Source organism: Schistocerca americana, chromosome 7 (assembly GCF_021461395.2).
Source record: "Schistocerca americana isolate TAMUIC-IGC-003095 chromosome 7, iqSchAmer2.1, whole genome shotgun sequence".
Lineage (NCBI taxonomy): Eukaryota > Metazoa > Arthropoda > Insecta > Orthoptera > Acrididae > Schistocerca > Schistocerca americana.
Genome location: NC_060125.1, coordinates 547348304 through 547363503, shown reverse-complemented (window position 1 = coordinate 547363503; position 15200 = coordinate 547348304). Strand labels below are relative to the sequence as shown.

Genomic DNA, 15200 nt, shown 5'->3' with positions numbered 1-15200 from the left:
TTTTTCCCCTCTATTAGGTTCCACTGTGGAGTGTATTTGTGGGTGTACTGTGTTGTTGATGTTGTGTAGCTGTTATGTCCTATGTTGTATTTTATCTGTGAGACAGAATATGTCATCCACATAATTGTACCAGTTTATTATTCTGTACACTTTTTGTTTTACATTGTTGTTGGATATTTTGCATGTTTTAGAATAAAGAAATTATAATGCTAAGACTAGTTTGGGGAAATAAATAAACAAAAATGGTTTTGAGTCAAGGTGGAACCACAATCCCGAATTGTTTTATGCAGGCATGGTCCTTCGACAGAACAGTTCAAGTTGCAGTGATTGTTTTACCATAGTTTATTCATACACATAAGTCACTGTGGGCTGCCTGCTCAATATCAAGTATCTGCCTCAAAAAGAAGACTGTGTAGTAAGCATATAACATTTACTGCCCCACAACAAAACAAGAGCATATACAAATCACTTAATTCCACAATATAATCTTACAACTTGTCGTTTGATTTAGGCTTTAGACTTAAAAGCACAGTTCACAAGTGGGACCCTATATTCATGTGCATACTCTAGAACACATCAAACAAACAATTTATGCTTGTAAAATGTAGCCATTGTGTGAAATGCTCACGTGAGTTGGCAACCTAAATGTCATATTGTAAAAGTACGGTACATGTCTTCTATTATACACACACGCACGCACGCACGCTCACACACACACACACACACACACACACACACACACACACACACACACACACACACACTCTGCACAACTATGTCACGAGGGCCCCCAAACACGTGTGTGTTACTGCAGCAGAAAGAAGAGTTAATGAGCATATCCCCAAAAGATGCCTGGAAAAAAATGAAACTCAGAAGTGAAGGATGCAGTTTGAAGGTCCAACATGCAAGATGATAATACGAAAAACAACACACGAAACAGACTGATTATGATTTTTGGAACAGTGTCAGAGACTTCTATCAAACTTGGAGTGTAATCTGAAAGGCTATCAGGCCCCAAGCATATGCTTCAGAGATGAAAATGGGAAAGCTGTGTATTGCCTGAAGTCCCACAATATAATCAAGCCCAGAAACAGTGACAGGCTTTACCTCTCAAACAACACTATGAATGCAAAAAAAGACCACCTTCTCCCCCCCCCCCCCCCTCTCCATGATCCACGTATCGTAAGTCTTCATGGAGTATATGTAATTACCATGTGAACAAATGACTACACATTACAATACTGAGAGGCAAGAATCAACTACATGTGTGTCAGAGGGGACAAAAGCTGATTACACACAGAAGATCTAATCCCTAAATACTCAAAAGCACATCATCACTAAATTCTGAGATGTATTTCCTTCTACCAGTTTAGTAAACAACTGAGAGCAGTATTGAGAAACAGCTGAAATCATTAAAATTGAACAAAGCTCTAGGGCACAATGGAATTCCTGTCTGATTCTATACAGTAATGGCAGCTGAATTAGGCCCTCTTGTAGCTATATAGTCTATTGTAGGTGCTTCAAACAAAAAAGCCATACACCGTACTTGGAAAAAAGCACAGGTCACAATTGCCTACAAGAAGAGTAGTAGAAGTGATCCATGAAGCTACCCTCCAGTCCCTTTGACATCGATTTGTTGTAGAGTCTTAGAACATATACAGGGTTATTACAAATGATTGAAGCGATTTCACAGCTCTACAATAACTTTATTATTTGAGATATTTTCACAATGCTTTGCACACACATACAAACACTCAAAAAGTTTTTTTAGGCATTCACAAATGTTCGATATGTGCCCCTTTAGTGATTCGGCAGACATCAAGCCGATAATCAAGTTCCTCCCACACTCGGTGCAGCATGTCCCCATCAATGAGTTCGAAAGCATCGTTGATGCGAGCTCGCAGTTCTGGCACGTTTCTTAGTATAGGAGGTTTAAACACTAAATCTTTCACATAACCCCACAGAAAGAAATCGCATGGGGTTAAGTCGGGAGAGCGTGGAGGCCACGACATGAATTGCTGATCATGATCTTCACCACGACCGATCCATCGGTTTTCCAATCTCCTGTTTAAGAAATGCCGAACATCATGATGGAAGTGCGGTGGAGCACCATCCTGTTGAAAGATGAAGTCGGCGCTGTTGGTCTCCAGTTGTGGCATGAGCCAATTTTCCAGCATGTCCAGATACCCGTGTCCTGTAACGTTTTTTTCGCAGAAGAAAAAGGGGCCATAAACTTTAAACCGTGAGATTGCACAAAACACGTTAACTTTTGGTGAATTGCGAATTTGCTGCACAAATGCGTGAGGATTCTCTACCGCCCAGATTCGCACATTGTGTCTGTTCACTTCACCATTAAGAAAAAATGTTGCTTCATCACTGAAAACAAGTTTCACACTGAACGCATCCTCTTCCATGAGCTGTTGCAACCTCGCCAAAAATTCAAAGCGTTTGACTTTGTCATCGGGTGTCAGGGCTTGTAGCAATTGTAAACGGTAAGGCTTCCGCTTTAGCCTTTTCCTTAAGATTTTCCAAACCGCCGGCTGTGGTACGTTTAGCTCCGTGCTTGCTTTATTCGTCGACTTCTGCGGGCTACGCGTGAAACTTGCCCGCACGCGTTCAACCGTTTCTTCGCTCACTGCAGGCCGACCCGTTGATTTCCCCTTACAGAGGCATCCAGAAGCTTTAAACTGCGCATACCATCGCCGAATGGAGTTAGCAGTTGGTGGATCTTTGTTGAACTTCGTCCTGAAGTGTCGTTGCACTGTTATGACAGACTGATGTGAGTGCATTTCAAGCATGACATACGCTTTCTCGGCTCCTGTCACCATTTTATCTCACTGCGCTCTCGAGCATGCTGGCGGCAGAAACTTGAAGTGCGGCTTCAGCCGAACAAAAACTTTATGAGTTTTTCTACGTATCTGTAATGTTTCGTGACCATATGTCAATGAATGGAGCTATAGTGAATTTATGAAATCGCTTCAATCATTTGTAATAGCCCTGTACTGAGCTCAAACATAATGAGGTATCTTGAACAGAGTTACCTCCTCAATGCCAACCGGCATGGATTCAGAAATCATAGATCACGTAAAACCCAACTCGCACTTTTCTGGCATGACATATTGAAAACTTTAGATCAAGTCGGTTAGGTAGATGCAGTACTCCTTGATTTACGAAAAGCATTTGACTCAGTGCCACACCTACATTTATTGTCAAAAGTACAATCATATGGGTATCAAGTGAAATTTGTGACTGGATAGAGGACATTTTGGTAGCGAGGATGTAGCTGTTATATTGGAATCACCGTCAGATGTACAAGTAACTTCTGGTTTGCCCCAGGAAAGTGTGTTGGGACCCTTTCTGTTCATGTTGTACATTAATAACATTGCATTAATAGTAACCACAAGACTTTTGGAGATGATGTAGTTATCTGAAATGAAGTACTGTCTGAAACAAGCTGCATAAATATTCAGTCAGATCTTGATAAGATTTCAAAGTGGTGCAAAGATTGGCAACTTGCTTTAAAGGTTCAGAAATGTAAAACTGTGAGGTTCAAAAAACAAAAAAATGTAGTATCCTATGACCATAATATAAATGAGTCACTGCTGGAATCGACGAACTCATACAAGTATCTGAGTGTTAATATTTTGCAGGGATAGGAAATGGAATGGTCACATAGGTTCAGTCCTTGGTAAAGCAGGTAGTAGACTTTGGTTTATTGGTAGAATACTGGTGAAGCGCAATCAGTCTACAGAGAAGACAGCTTGATTTACTCAGGCGATCGGTTCTAGAATATTGCTCAAGTGTGTGAGATGCATACCAAATAGGACTAATAGAGGATATACACAACGTACACAGAGAAGGGAAGCATGAATGGTCACAGATATGTTTGATCCATTGGAGAGTGTAGAAGTGAATTGGAAGACTCTTGAAGATAGACATAAACTATCTCGAGAACATCTATTAACAAAGTTTCAAGAACTGGCTTTAAATGATGACTCTAGGAATATATTACAATCTCCTACATATTGCTCACACAGGGTTCATGATGATAAGGTTATAATAATTATTGTACATGCAGAGGCATTCAAATACTCATTCTGATCCTGTTCCATACATGAATGGAACAGGAAAAAACCCTAATGACTGATACAATATGTTGGATCCCCTGCCATGCACCTCACAGTGGTTTGGAGGGTGTAGATGCAGATGTAGATGAGAACTAAAACTATAAAAATAAACGAACGACGAAAGGTCTGTGGTCCACACCCTTGTTGGTTGCAACATGACTGCACTAAATCCTTTGCAACTCTTTTTAATCATTGATAGGGTTTATGAACTGTGAAAAGGTGTGTGTGTGTGTGTGTGTGTGTGTGTGTGTGTGTGTGTGTGTGTATTCTCAATTATGGCAAAACAACTTCTTCACTCATACAAAATAATATTCACTTAAAGATAAATGTGCTATTAATGATTAACAATACATTACCAATAATTCTACACATATACTTAATTCTAATACAATAGTCACTGCAAGTGCTTTAGAAGATGGCAACTCACCTGATCAAAATTGTTTTCTCTTATAGAGAAAGTCTGATGGGTATTGGAAGAACGACTGGAACGACCACTGTGCGAACTGCATGATGTACTGCCTGAATCTGAGTCAGAGTCACTCCAACTGCAGGAATCACTGTCAGAGCCCTGGATACAAATAATAATAATAATAATAATAATAATAATAACAATAATAATGATGATGATGATGATGGATGATGTTACTACCTATATTAGCACATTAAGAGAAAAGGAACCAAAAACCTATTTTTCTGCTTCTCTACACTAAATTTTCTGCACTGTCACATTTGTCGGATAGTAAAGTAAGTATAGCACTGGTGGTGTTAGAACTGTAAGGCTACCACTGCTGGCCAAGGTCTGTCTAAACTGCCCACATTTTTTTCCATTTACTGTGATGGTCCTTTAAATGCCTTCAGTCAGTCATAAAATTTCTCTTTTCCTTTCAGTGATTTTGCTTTGACTGCTTCAAAAGGAAACTGCAACTTAAGAAACTATAACAGTACAAGTTCTCTTCTCTTAAAGTGTTTTTAAGGCATGTACCTGCGGTAAACTAGTTTACTGTAATTTCATCGAGTGCCATGTCTTGCCTATTGCCATTCCCATCAATGATGGCGGCACTGTGTCCTGTTGCCCTTAGGAAATAAACAGACTTGAGATGTCCACTTACTGAAGGTAAAGGTCTTCCTATACAAATCCTTTTCCAGTTATCAGTCTGCTCTATGTAGCAGGAAACAAAGAATATGAAAAAATGATATCCAGTGCGTATTTTAGTTACTTTGTAGTGTCAACTGCAATATAAAGTAAGTGCAAAATAAAATTTGCTTCACAGAGAACTAAAAGAAAATTCCTTTAGGCAATCACCTATTAAAAGCTGACAAAGGCAGTATAATAATATATTTATAGGTTTCCACGATGACTATTGAGCAAACATCGTGAAAATATTTAAGAACAATTTTACTATTTATAAACTCTGCTACTTGATGAAAGATTTTGGAATATATGTAGAACAGTTTTTCTTTTCAGTATCTCATGGGAAAGGTGTGAAGGTGTGGTGGATGGCTTCTGTGGTAAGACACTATCTCCAAGAAGTTCAGAACAAACTGTGGAAAAGACCATGCCAGGAACACTTATTTAGCTGGAGTTTCAAAATGCAAGAAGGAAATCAACAAAATACAGGTATATTGTGATTGAACAGAAAGGTGTTGGAAAAGTCCAGATTATGTGTATGTGATTAGTAAGGCACAAAGAGTAAAGGTGCTCAAAGGTGATGAGAAGGATGCATCCTACATTGAGTTTGAACAAGTTCTTGTTATTTTCCTGAATCCAGTCATCAGATATATTAGGAACACTTTATACTATGTGTTTTCAGGAAAATTTAGACTTTTTGTAAGTGGATTATTAGCAAACTGTGTAGTTTTTGTAAGTGGTAAATTTTTTTAAAGAGAAATAATTACTTACCCAGGAATTTATAGCGATACCGTACTGAAATTTATCTTTCTTACAGGTAACAAATCTTTTCTGTAACGCTGTTTAAACAGTAGGAGAGGCCTAAATATTTTAACTACTGCATCAACTACAACTTGGCATAAAAATTAATTTTAACTCATAAAACAAATTCTTCTTAGCACGAGTTCCATTGGTGACAGTCTTATAAGAGATTGCAGTGTAAGCAAATACTAACAATTTATTTATTTACACGACAATTTCCGTAGGACCAAATTGATGAGCAAATTTCCAAGGTCATAGAACATGTAATTACATGAAATTACAACGTAAAAGTAATAACGCACAAAAATAAAATGTTTATGAACCCGAAAAAAGTAAAGCCATAAGTTTAAGTAAACACAATCAACAATACAACAAGAATCAGCTTAATTTTTCAACGAACTGCTCGATAGAATAGAAGGAGTGACCCATGAGGAAACTCTTCAGTTTCGATTTGAAAGCACTACTGCTAAGATTTTTGAATTCTTGTGGTAGCTAACAAAGTGACAGTTATTCATATTTCATCACTGAGAGAATTGTTTTCTTAGTGTAAATTTAATGTTTTCAAAAGAAAGTGAGTGCATAATTCACAGAAGTCTTGTAAAATATTGGCAGACATTCAAAGGCATGTTCATTTGCTGTCTCACCCATGAAGAAGTTTTAAGGATGATTAACAGTCCTGTTTATAAGCCTCTAATATTTCAAATTTAAAGGAATGTTAAAAAGCTATTCATATTATCAACAATCAAAAGTAATTTACTTCTATTTATACATTTTTATACTGCAAAACATTGATACACTTTTCAAGGGACTTTAAAAAAAATTTCGATTGCAGGGAATTACTTTTTAAGTACATACTTAAGTTCTACATTTCATGAACACATTTGGTTGTTCATATTTGGACTTGTAAATTATAGATTGCAGCAATCAGTCATGCTTTTTAAATTTTATTATGCAGATCTAGATTTCAGCTAGAAACTAGCCATTCTCAATGCTAAGAATACAAGAAGTACATAGTCAGATGAGGTCATTAAAAGTTACATGTAATGGCTTAACTCATATGGTTTGTATATTACGTGCCACTATTATTTCCGCTCAAAGCATGTCTACATCTACATCTACATGGTTACTCTGCAAGTCACACTTGAGTGCCTGGCAGAGGGTTCATCGAACCATTTTCATACTACTTCTCTATCACTCTACTCTCGAATGGCGCGTGGGAAAAAGGGACACCTAAATCTTTCCGTTCGAGCTCCGATTTCTCTTATTTTGTTATGATGATCATTTCTCCTTACGTAGGTGGGTCTCAACAAAATATTTTCGCATTCGGAAGAGAAAGTTGGCGATTGAAATTTCGTAAATAGATTTTGGCACAAAGAAAATCGCCTTTGATTCAGTGACTGCCACCCCAACTCGCGTATCATATCAGTGACACTCTCACCCATATTGCGCAATAACACGAAACGAGCTGCCCTTCTTTGCACTTTTTCGATGTCCACCGTCAATCCCACCTGGTAAGGAACCCACACCATGCAGCAATATTCCAGCAGAGGATGGACAAGTGTAATGAAGGCTGTCTCTTTAGTGAGTTTGTCACATCTTCTAAGTGTTCAGCCAACAAAGCTCCGTCTTTGTTTCACCTTCTTCACAATATTATCTATGTGGTCTTTCCAATTTAAGTTGCTCGTAATTGTAATTCCTAGGTATTTAGTCGAATTGACAGCCCTTAGATTTGTGCGATTTGTAAGTCCCTGTTGATCGGGCTTCACCCACAGTTCATTGAATACTACTGTTTGCAGAAGCCGGGCTGTATGGAGAACACATTGGTTGGTCACATGGCGCCATATACATGAACTACATATATAAAATTCAAAGGAAGTAAACCACTTCAAATTTGCATGAGAATTACATAAAATGAAACATAAGTAAAATTCTTTACGTTGTAGACCGACTTATTTCATATTTGCCAGCACATAATAAAATTTTCATGTTCACTCCTTGTGAGTCCGTTTTTATTATTAAAACATCTAAATTACGTCAGATGGGTAAAACTTTTCAAATTTTTTAAAAAAATTTATAGGACACAAGAAGACACGTGCCGTATACACCTATTAGTTGATATGGCTTAAATATTTTTATCTTTATATCTCCCTTCATTAAAACATAATAAGTATATTGTTCATCATATTTACTAATTAGTTCTTAGATGGCGCCAAACGTCAGTCAGATGCGTGGTTGGTGCAATTTGGCTATTCCGCTATAGATATAGAGGATGCTAACCCCATTATCCCTTAAAATCGATTTTCCTTGTAAATGCAAAACAACCAATATACTGAATTGCTGTTAATAATACTGTATATGCATCTGAGCTGAAGTTATCATGGAAGAAATTCTGTTGGTTCAGAATTATAATCATTGTATTCGTACAGTATTATGCAAATGGCTGCTACATATTGGCAAGACGGCAGGTATTACCTCGTTCCCCCTGGGTCAAACCCTACACTGTTTCCCAGCAACAAATCTTAGAACAATTCCCAGAACCGTGCATTTTTCATAACAACCTGATCATTAATCAGGTTGCTGTCCGTATTTTTGTGATGGCAGAAGATCTCTAACTCTTCTAGGAGGTCGAGGAACCTGCCCTTCCCGCACTTATGCTGCAACCTCACACTGGATGTCAAAACGGCACCTTATGTTTTATTGTAAGTAAATGTGCAGCCATACACATCGTATTGGGAAGAAAAGATACAATGGAGAAATCGAGTATGGCTGCCTTCCACAAACAGTAGTATTCAATGAACTGCGGGTGAAGCCTGATCAACAGGGACTTACATGCTTTGAGCGTAAATAATAGTGGTATGTAATATACAAACCATATGAGTTAAGCCATTACTTGTAACTTTTAATGACATCATCTGACTATGTACTTCCTGTATTCTTAGCACTGAGAATGGCTAGCTTCTAGCCAAAATCTAGATCTGCATAATAAAATTTAAAAAGGATGACTGACTGCTGCACTCTATAATTTACAAGTCTATATAACAGTAGCTGAGTGCAACCGCATTCCGAATGGAAGGTAGCCTAGTGATAGTTCATATTTTTCGATGAAAAAATTCAATATTATAGCTTGTTTCTATTTCTCGGGTGATATTTCTTTTTCTCTGGTTTTCTAGTTCATAAGTGAATTCAAAAGTTTTGATTCATAGATTAAAAATTTAGCCTAAGTTGAAAGAGATTACAAGATCTGGCCATATATTAAATACATATACATGACATTAAACTGTAGACAATAAGTATACCTACCTTCATACTGTAAAGCTTGCTACATCATATACTAAAACTGATATTTACAAGAAATTATACAACATTCAGGGTACAACTTGGCATCAGGTGATGTTGACTCTTTATGTAATATGGAGGACCTAATGACAAAATTTCATTCTATACAGCAACACGTATTGTTAAATTTTAGAAGTTCTATCAGATCTCATCCTAACCAACACCAATGAAATTGGATTAAAATCGGAAAGAAGTGCCAAAATTGTGGGCATTTGTGACTGTATTGTAAGGCTTCGCTTTAGTTCCCAATCAAATTACCACCTTCAAAATCACTACACATTAAAAAAACACCCACCTCTTGCTAACGCCTGCCTGCAAAACAAAGTCAATACCCCTTCCTCCTCCTTTTACGGAATAATATGCCACCAATTTTGATTCTGTCATATGTTTTTCATAGACGGCCTCACATCTGTGACAGCTCAGAGGTAGTTTTATACAGGGTGGTCCATTGATTGTGACCGGGCCAAATATCTCACCAAATAAGCGTCAAATAAAAAAAAAAAAAAAGAACAAAACTTGTCTAGCTTGAAGGGGGAAACCAGATGACGCTATGGTTGGCCCGCTAGATGGTGCTGCCATAGGTCAAACGGATATCAACTGTGTTTTTTTATTACATATTCGTGTAGTACGTAAAGAAATATCAATGTTTTAGTTGGACCACTTTTTTCACTTTGTGATAGATGGCGCTGTAATAGTCACAAACTTATGACTCACAATTTTAGATGAACAGTTGGTAACAGGTAGGTTTTTTAAATTAAAATAAAGTACGTAGGTACATTTGAACATTTTATTTCGGTTGTTCCAATGTGATACATATACCTTTGTGAACTTCTCATTTCTGAGAACGCATGCTGTTACAGCGTGATTACCTGTAAATACAACATTAATGCAATAAATGCTCAAAATGATGTCCATCAACCTCAATGTATTTGGCAATACGTGTAACGACATTCCTCTCAACAGCGAGTAGCTTGCCCTCCATAACGTTCGCACATGGATTGATAATGCGCTGACACATGTTGTCAGGGTTGTCGGTGGATCAAGATAGCAAATATCCTTCAACTTTCCCCACAAAAGGAAATCCAGGGATGTGAGATCAGGTGAACGTGCAGGCCATGGTATGGTGCTTCGACAACCAATCCACCTGTCATGAAATGCGCAATTCAATACCGCTTCAACCGCACGTGAGCTATGTGCCGGACATCCATCATGTTGGAAGTACATCACCATTCTGTCATGCAGTGAAACAACTTGTAGTAACATTGGTAACACATTACGTAGGAAATCAGTATACATTGCACCATTTAGATTGCCATCGATAAAATGGGGGCCAATTATCCTTCTTCCCATAATGCCACACCATACATTAACCTGCCAAGGTCGCTGATGTTCCACTTGCCACAGCCATCGTGGCTTTTCCATTGCCCAATAGTGCATATTATGTCGCTTTACGTTACCGCTGTTGGTGTATGGTGCTTCGTCACTAAATAGAATGCATGCAACAAATCTGTCATTGTCCCGTAATTTCTCTTGTGCCCAGTGGCAGAACTGTACATGACGCTCAAAGTCGTCGCCATGCAATTCCTGGTGCATAGAAATATGGTACGAGTGCAATCGATGTTGTTGTAGCATTCTTAACACCTACGTTTTTGAAATTCCCGATTCTCGCGCAGTTTGTCTGCTACTGATGTGCGGAATAGGCATGACAGCAGCTACGACACCTACTTGGGCATCATCATTTGTTGCAGGTCATGGTTGACGTTTCACATGTGGCTGAACACTTCCTGTTTCCTTAAATAAGGTAACTATCCAGCGAACGGTCCGGACACTTGGATGATGTCATCCAGGATACCGAGCAGCATACATAGCACACGCCTGTTGGGCATTTTTATCACAATAGCCATACATCAACACGATATCGACCTTTTCCGCAATTGGTAAATGGTCGATTTTAATACAGGTAATGTATCACAAAGCAAATACCGTCCGCACTGGCGGAATGTTACGTGATACCATGTACTTACATGTTTGTGACTATTACAGTGTCATCTATCACACAGCAAAAAAAGTGGTCCAACTAAATCATTCATATTTCTTTACGTACTACACGAATATGTAATAAAAATGGGGGTTCCTATTCAAAAAAACACAATTGATATCCTTTTGACTATGGCAGTGCCATCTAGCAGGCCAACCATAGCGCCATCTGGTTTCCCCCTTCAAGCTAGACAAGTTTTTTTCTTTGTAGTTTTTTTGTTTGATGCTTATTTCGTGAGATATTTGGCCCAGTCACTATCAATGGACCACCCTGTATTATCCAGAAAAAATGCTGCCATAGCTTTTGTTTATCGCAGCCAATTTTCCTTTTGTTTGGCCTAACCCTGGAATTTTATCTCAACCCAACACTTCGTTTGATTACAGCACTACAGTATAGGTATTTATTAGGTTGGCATTGTTAGGAGATGAAGCACTAGCAGCATGAATTGTTACATATTTTAACAAGTTCAACTAATTCAGAATGAAGGAGAACAGTGCTCAAGAAAGTTTACTGCACAATGTTTATAAGCATGCCAATGCTCTGGCAGTGTCACTGTGTTTCAAATAGAATGAGACACAATAACACGGCAGTCAGTTGTGAGTACAAACAAATGAGTACTTAGACTGCTCCAAGGGAAAGGAGAGGAATGGGGTAACTACTCCCACATCCCTCTGGCATGGTTGGTTGTCCAAATCCGCATTCTGTGCTACTGCAAAAGCAGAAATGGTATAATGTTCATCTGATCCCTTCCGGTCTGATGAGGGTCGTCATGGACCAAATCAGTCTCTTCATTCACTTCAAAGTAAGAAAACAATGAGCAATATACAACAAAAAGAAAAGTGGAATACACTAAGCATTTCGTAAAGGCTACAGCCGAGTTAGAGGTATGCATATTGCAATTCAGGCTTGACCTCTATACCAGTATAATATGCAACCATAGTTGCAAAAACAATGCACCTAAAATTCCCATTCTGAAGTGTCCGCATAATATATGTTTCTGTTTTTATTAAACTCGTCTGCCACTGTTTCATTAAGTGTAAACTGCAGGAAAAATAATTACAATGGAAAAGTGGATGGGAATGAATATTTGTAATTTGAAGGGACCGAGGAAAAAAAAAAATTGTAAACAATAGGAAACATTAATTCCGGGAATGTAAACGCAGGATTACAATGTATCAGTTTTTAAGTATTGAAAAACATAGTTAGACTGCCCCACCTGTGAAAGTGAATGCCAAAAATGTCTGGGACAGTTTAGTTACGAACCACAGAAAAAGAACATGAGAATAATTGTTCTGCAAGTTATTTCAGTTTCACCCAATTAATGAGTGGATGCTCCAGTTCTGTCACAAATATGGCCATGAATTAATGTCACATTGTTGCACTTTAATAGCACGCTGACTTAGAGCTGACACCTGACAAAGCTAAAATAATTTATTTTCTCCATTACCGTCTCATTAGTGAAGTCATATTCATGGTTTTGCTAATTACTTGATTTTCTAGAAATTTTATTGAAGCTGATTCGGAAAGTGTATGGACATAAATGGTATCCAATCACTTATTTACACACAGCACAGAGTAACATTCTCCACTGTCATAAGCGCTGTTTCGTCCAATGATTAAATACAAAGTAAATTTAACAAGAGGCAGAACACTTCACTTACTTCAGAATCACTGCCAGAGCTGTCAACCGATTCAGAATCACCAGAATCTCCATCATTATCATCACCATCATCATTATCAACAGAATCATCACTTTCACTGTCATCATCTCCATCAGTTTCTTCACTCCCACTGCCAGCAGCATCAGCTTCATCATCTTCATCCTCATCATCATCTTCTTCTGGCTCCTTACTTTCATCTCGTTTACCCCTGTCCACTTTTCCTTGACCCCATGGCATTGCTCCTCCTGCCATGGTCTTAGAAGCTTCTAGTGGAGTTGCCGGAGATCCCTAGAACAATACAATTACTAATATTATATAGCTACCTTTGTGAAAAGTATGGCAGACTACTACTATGAAACCAAAGACTCCAGGAAAGTTATTTCTACAGACTTGAATTTCAGAAATGCATAGTTTACACAGATTTGCTTGTTTATTCCACTATCATGAAATGCTTCATCACAGAAAGACAAAAATCAACGAGAAAAAGTATCCATCTAAAAAGTTTCCAAACTATGTACAAACATTATTTGCAAACAAAAGAAATTAAACCTTTTCCCTCTACCTAAAGAAGATAATTTTACGAAGCAAAGATAAAAGTGAATGAAATATGTTTTTCTCACTAAGTTATAATGATACAGTAAACAAACAGGTTATAATGATACAGTAAACAAAAGCATTAAAGCTATTTATGAAGTGGAAATAACCTCACAGTAATAAGCTATCACCAATATGGCTGTAACTTTAGATAATCTTCCATCAGAAATAAGACTAGAGAAGAATATGGTTAGGCATTTATCTGTATGAAATGGAAAATTCAACTGAGAATACTGGTTTTACAGGCAACAGAAACAAAACATAAATGATATTCCTAGTATTCTGAACTATATGTTTCTTCTAGGGAGTGCAGTAGAAATGATTGGGAATGGTTAAGAGAGGTGTCATTTACCCCACACAACAGATAGCTCCCTCTTAATTTCCCATGTGCCATGTACACACAGTTTCTTGTCAACAGAAGTTAGGTTGGCTGACATTTCATAAATTCTATATCAACAAAAATGATCAACATTAAAAACAGACTGTAACTGGATGGATAAAAAATCTACACAAGTGGCAGCAGGAGAAAACACATGTTAAGGTAAGGAAATTTGTAAGTTTTTAGAACCAGTGGTTCCTTCTTCCGGCAGAAGGGTTGAAGAGGAAGGAACAGGGGTGAGGAAAAAGACTGGCAAGGTTTACGAAATGGGAGAGTTCAGAAAAGTCATTAAGATCCCAAGGTCAGAGCAGACTTACCGAGGGGTTGAGAAGGAAAGTTTGAGTGTTGGGGACTGCACCGGCCGAGCAGAGATTACTGACAAAACAACATGCACGAGTTATTAAGGGCAGAAACCTAGGAAAATAAAAGACACAGAAAACTAAAAGGGAGCAAATAAGGCAGTAATTACTGAGAAGATATGCTGAGACCAATGAAATTAATCTAAATTAAGGCCACACAGATAGCGAGAACCAAGGACATGTAACACCCGTTCCATCCTGCAGAGTTCTGAGATACTGGTGTCTGGGGAAAGAATGTGGATGTCATAACAGGCACCAAGTTCACGACTATCACGTTGTACAGCATGCTGTGCACCAGAATGTTGGATCTTTCTAGTATACAGCTTGCTCCTATGCCAATTCACCCTATCTGAAAACTTGGGTATAAAAGGCTGAACAGTGTGTACATAACTGCTGGTTCCCGGCTAGCCATTTCACACGTTACTCTCCCTTTGAGAGTACATGTTTTGCCAGTTACAGAGGTGGTGTGCATAGGGCAAGTCTTGTAGTGGGTACGGTCACAGGGGTAGGAGCCATAGGGTAGGGAGATGGGTGCACAAGAGGCATAGAGCTGACAAGGCTATTGCAGAGATTAGTGGGGCAGTAAAAACTATTCAAGGTGTGGTGGGAAAGATATTAAAAAGAATGGACCTCATTTCAGGGCAGGGTTTAAGGAAGTTATAGCCTTGTCGATGCAGTTCAAGACCTGGATCATACTGAGTGACAAAAGGTGTACCTCTAAGATTCTCCCCCCCCCCCCCCCCCCCGGGAAGAAGCGGGTGGGGATGGGGTGTCAG

At 38.4% G+C, this 15200-nt stretch overlaps 1 protein-coding gene across 1 annotated transcript in view; it reads right to left on the bottom strand.

The window, feature by feature from the left end:
• The window catches only part of LOC124622509 (histone-lysine N-methyltransferase ash1), a 329323-nt gene that overhangs the window by 291837 nt on the left and 22286 nt on the right, over positions 1-15200 (bottom strand). The window contains exons 4-5 of the mRNA XM_047148230.1: positions 13093-13380; positions 4555-4695 (exon numbers count right to left, since the gene is read on the bottom strand). Of these exons, the coding sequence (XP_047004186.1) occupies positions 4555-4695; positions 13093-13380 (429 nt within the window). The remainder of the gene's footprint in view (positions 1-4554; positions 4696-13092; positions 13381-15200) is intronic.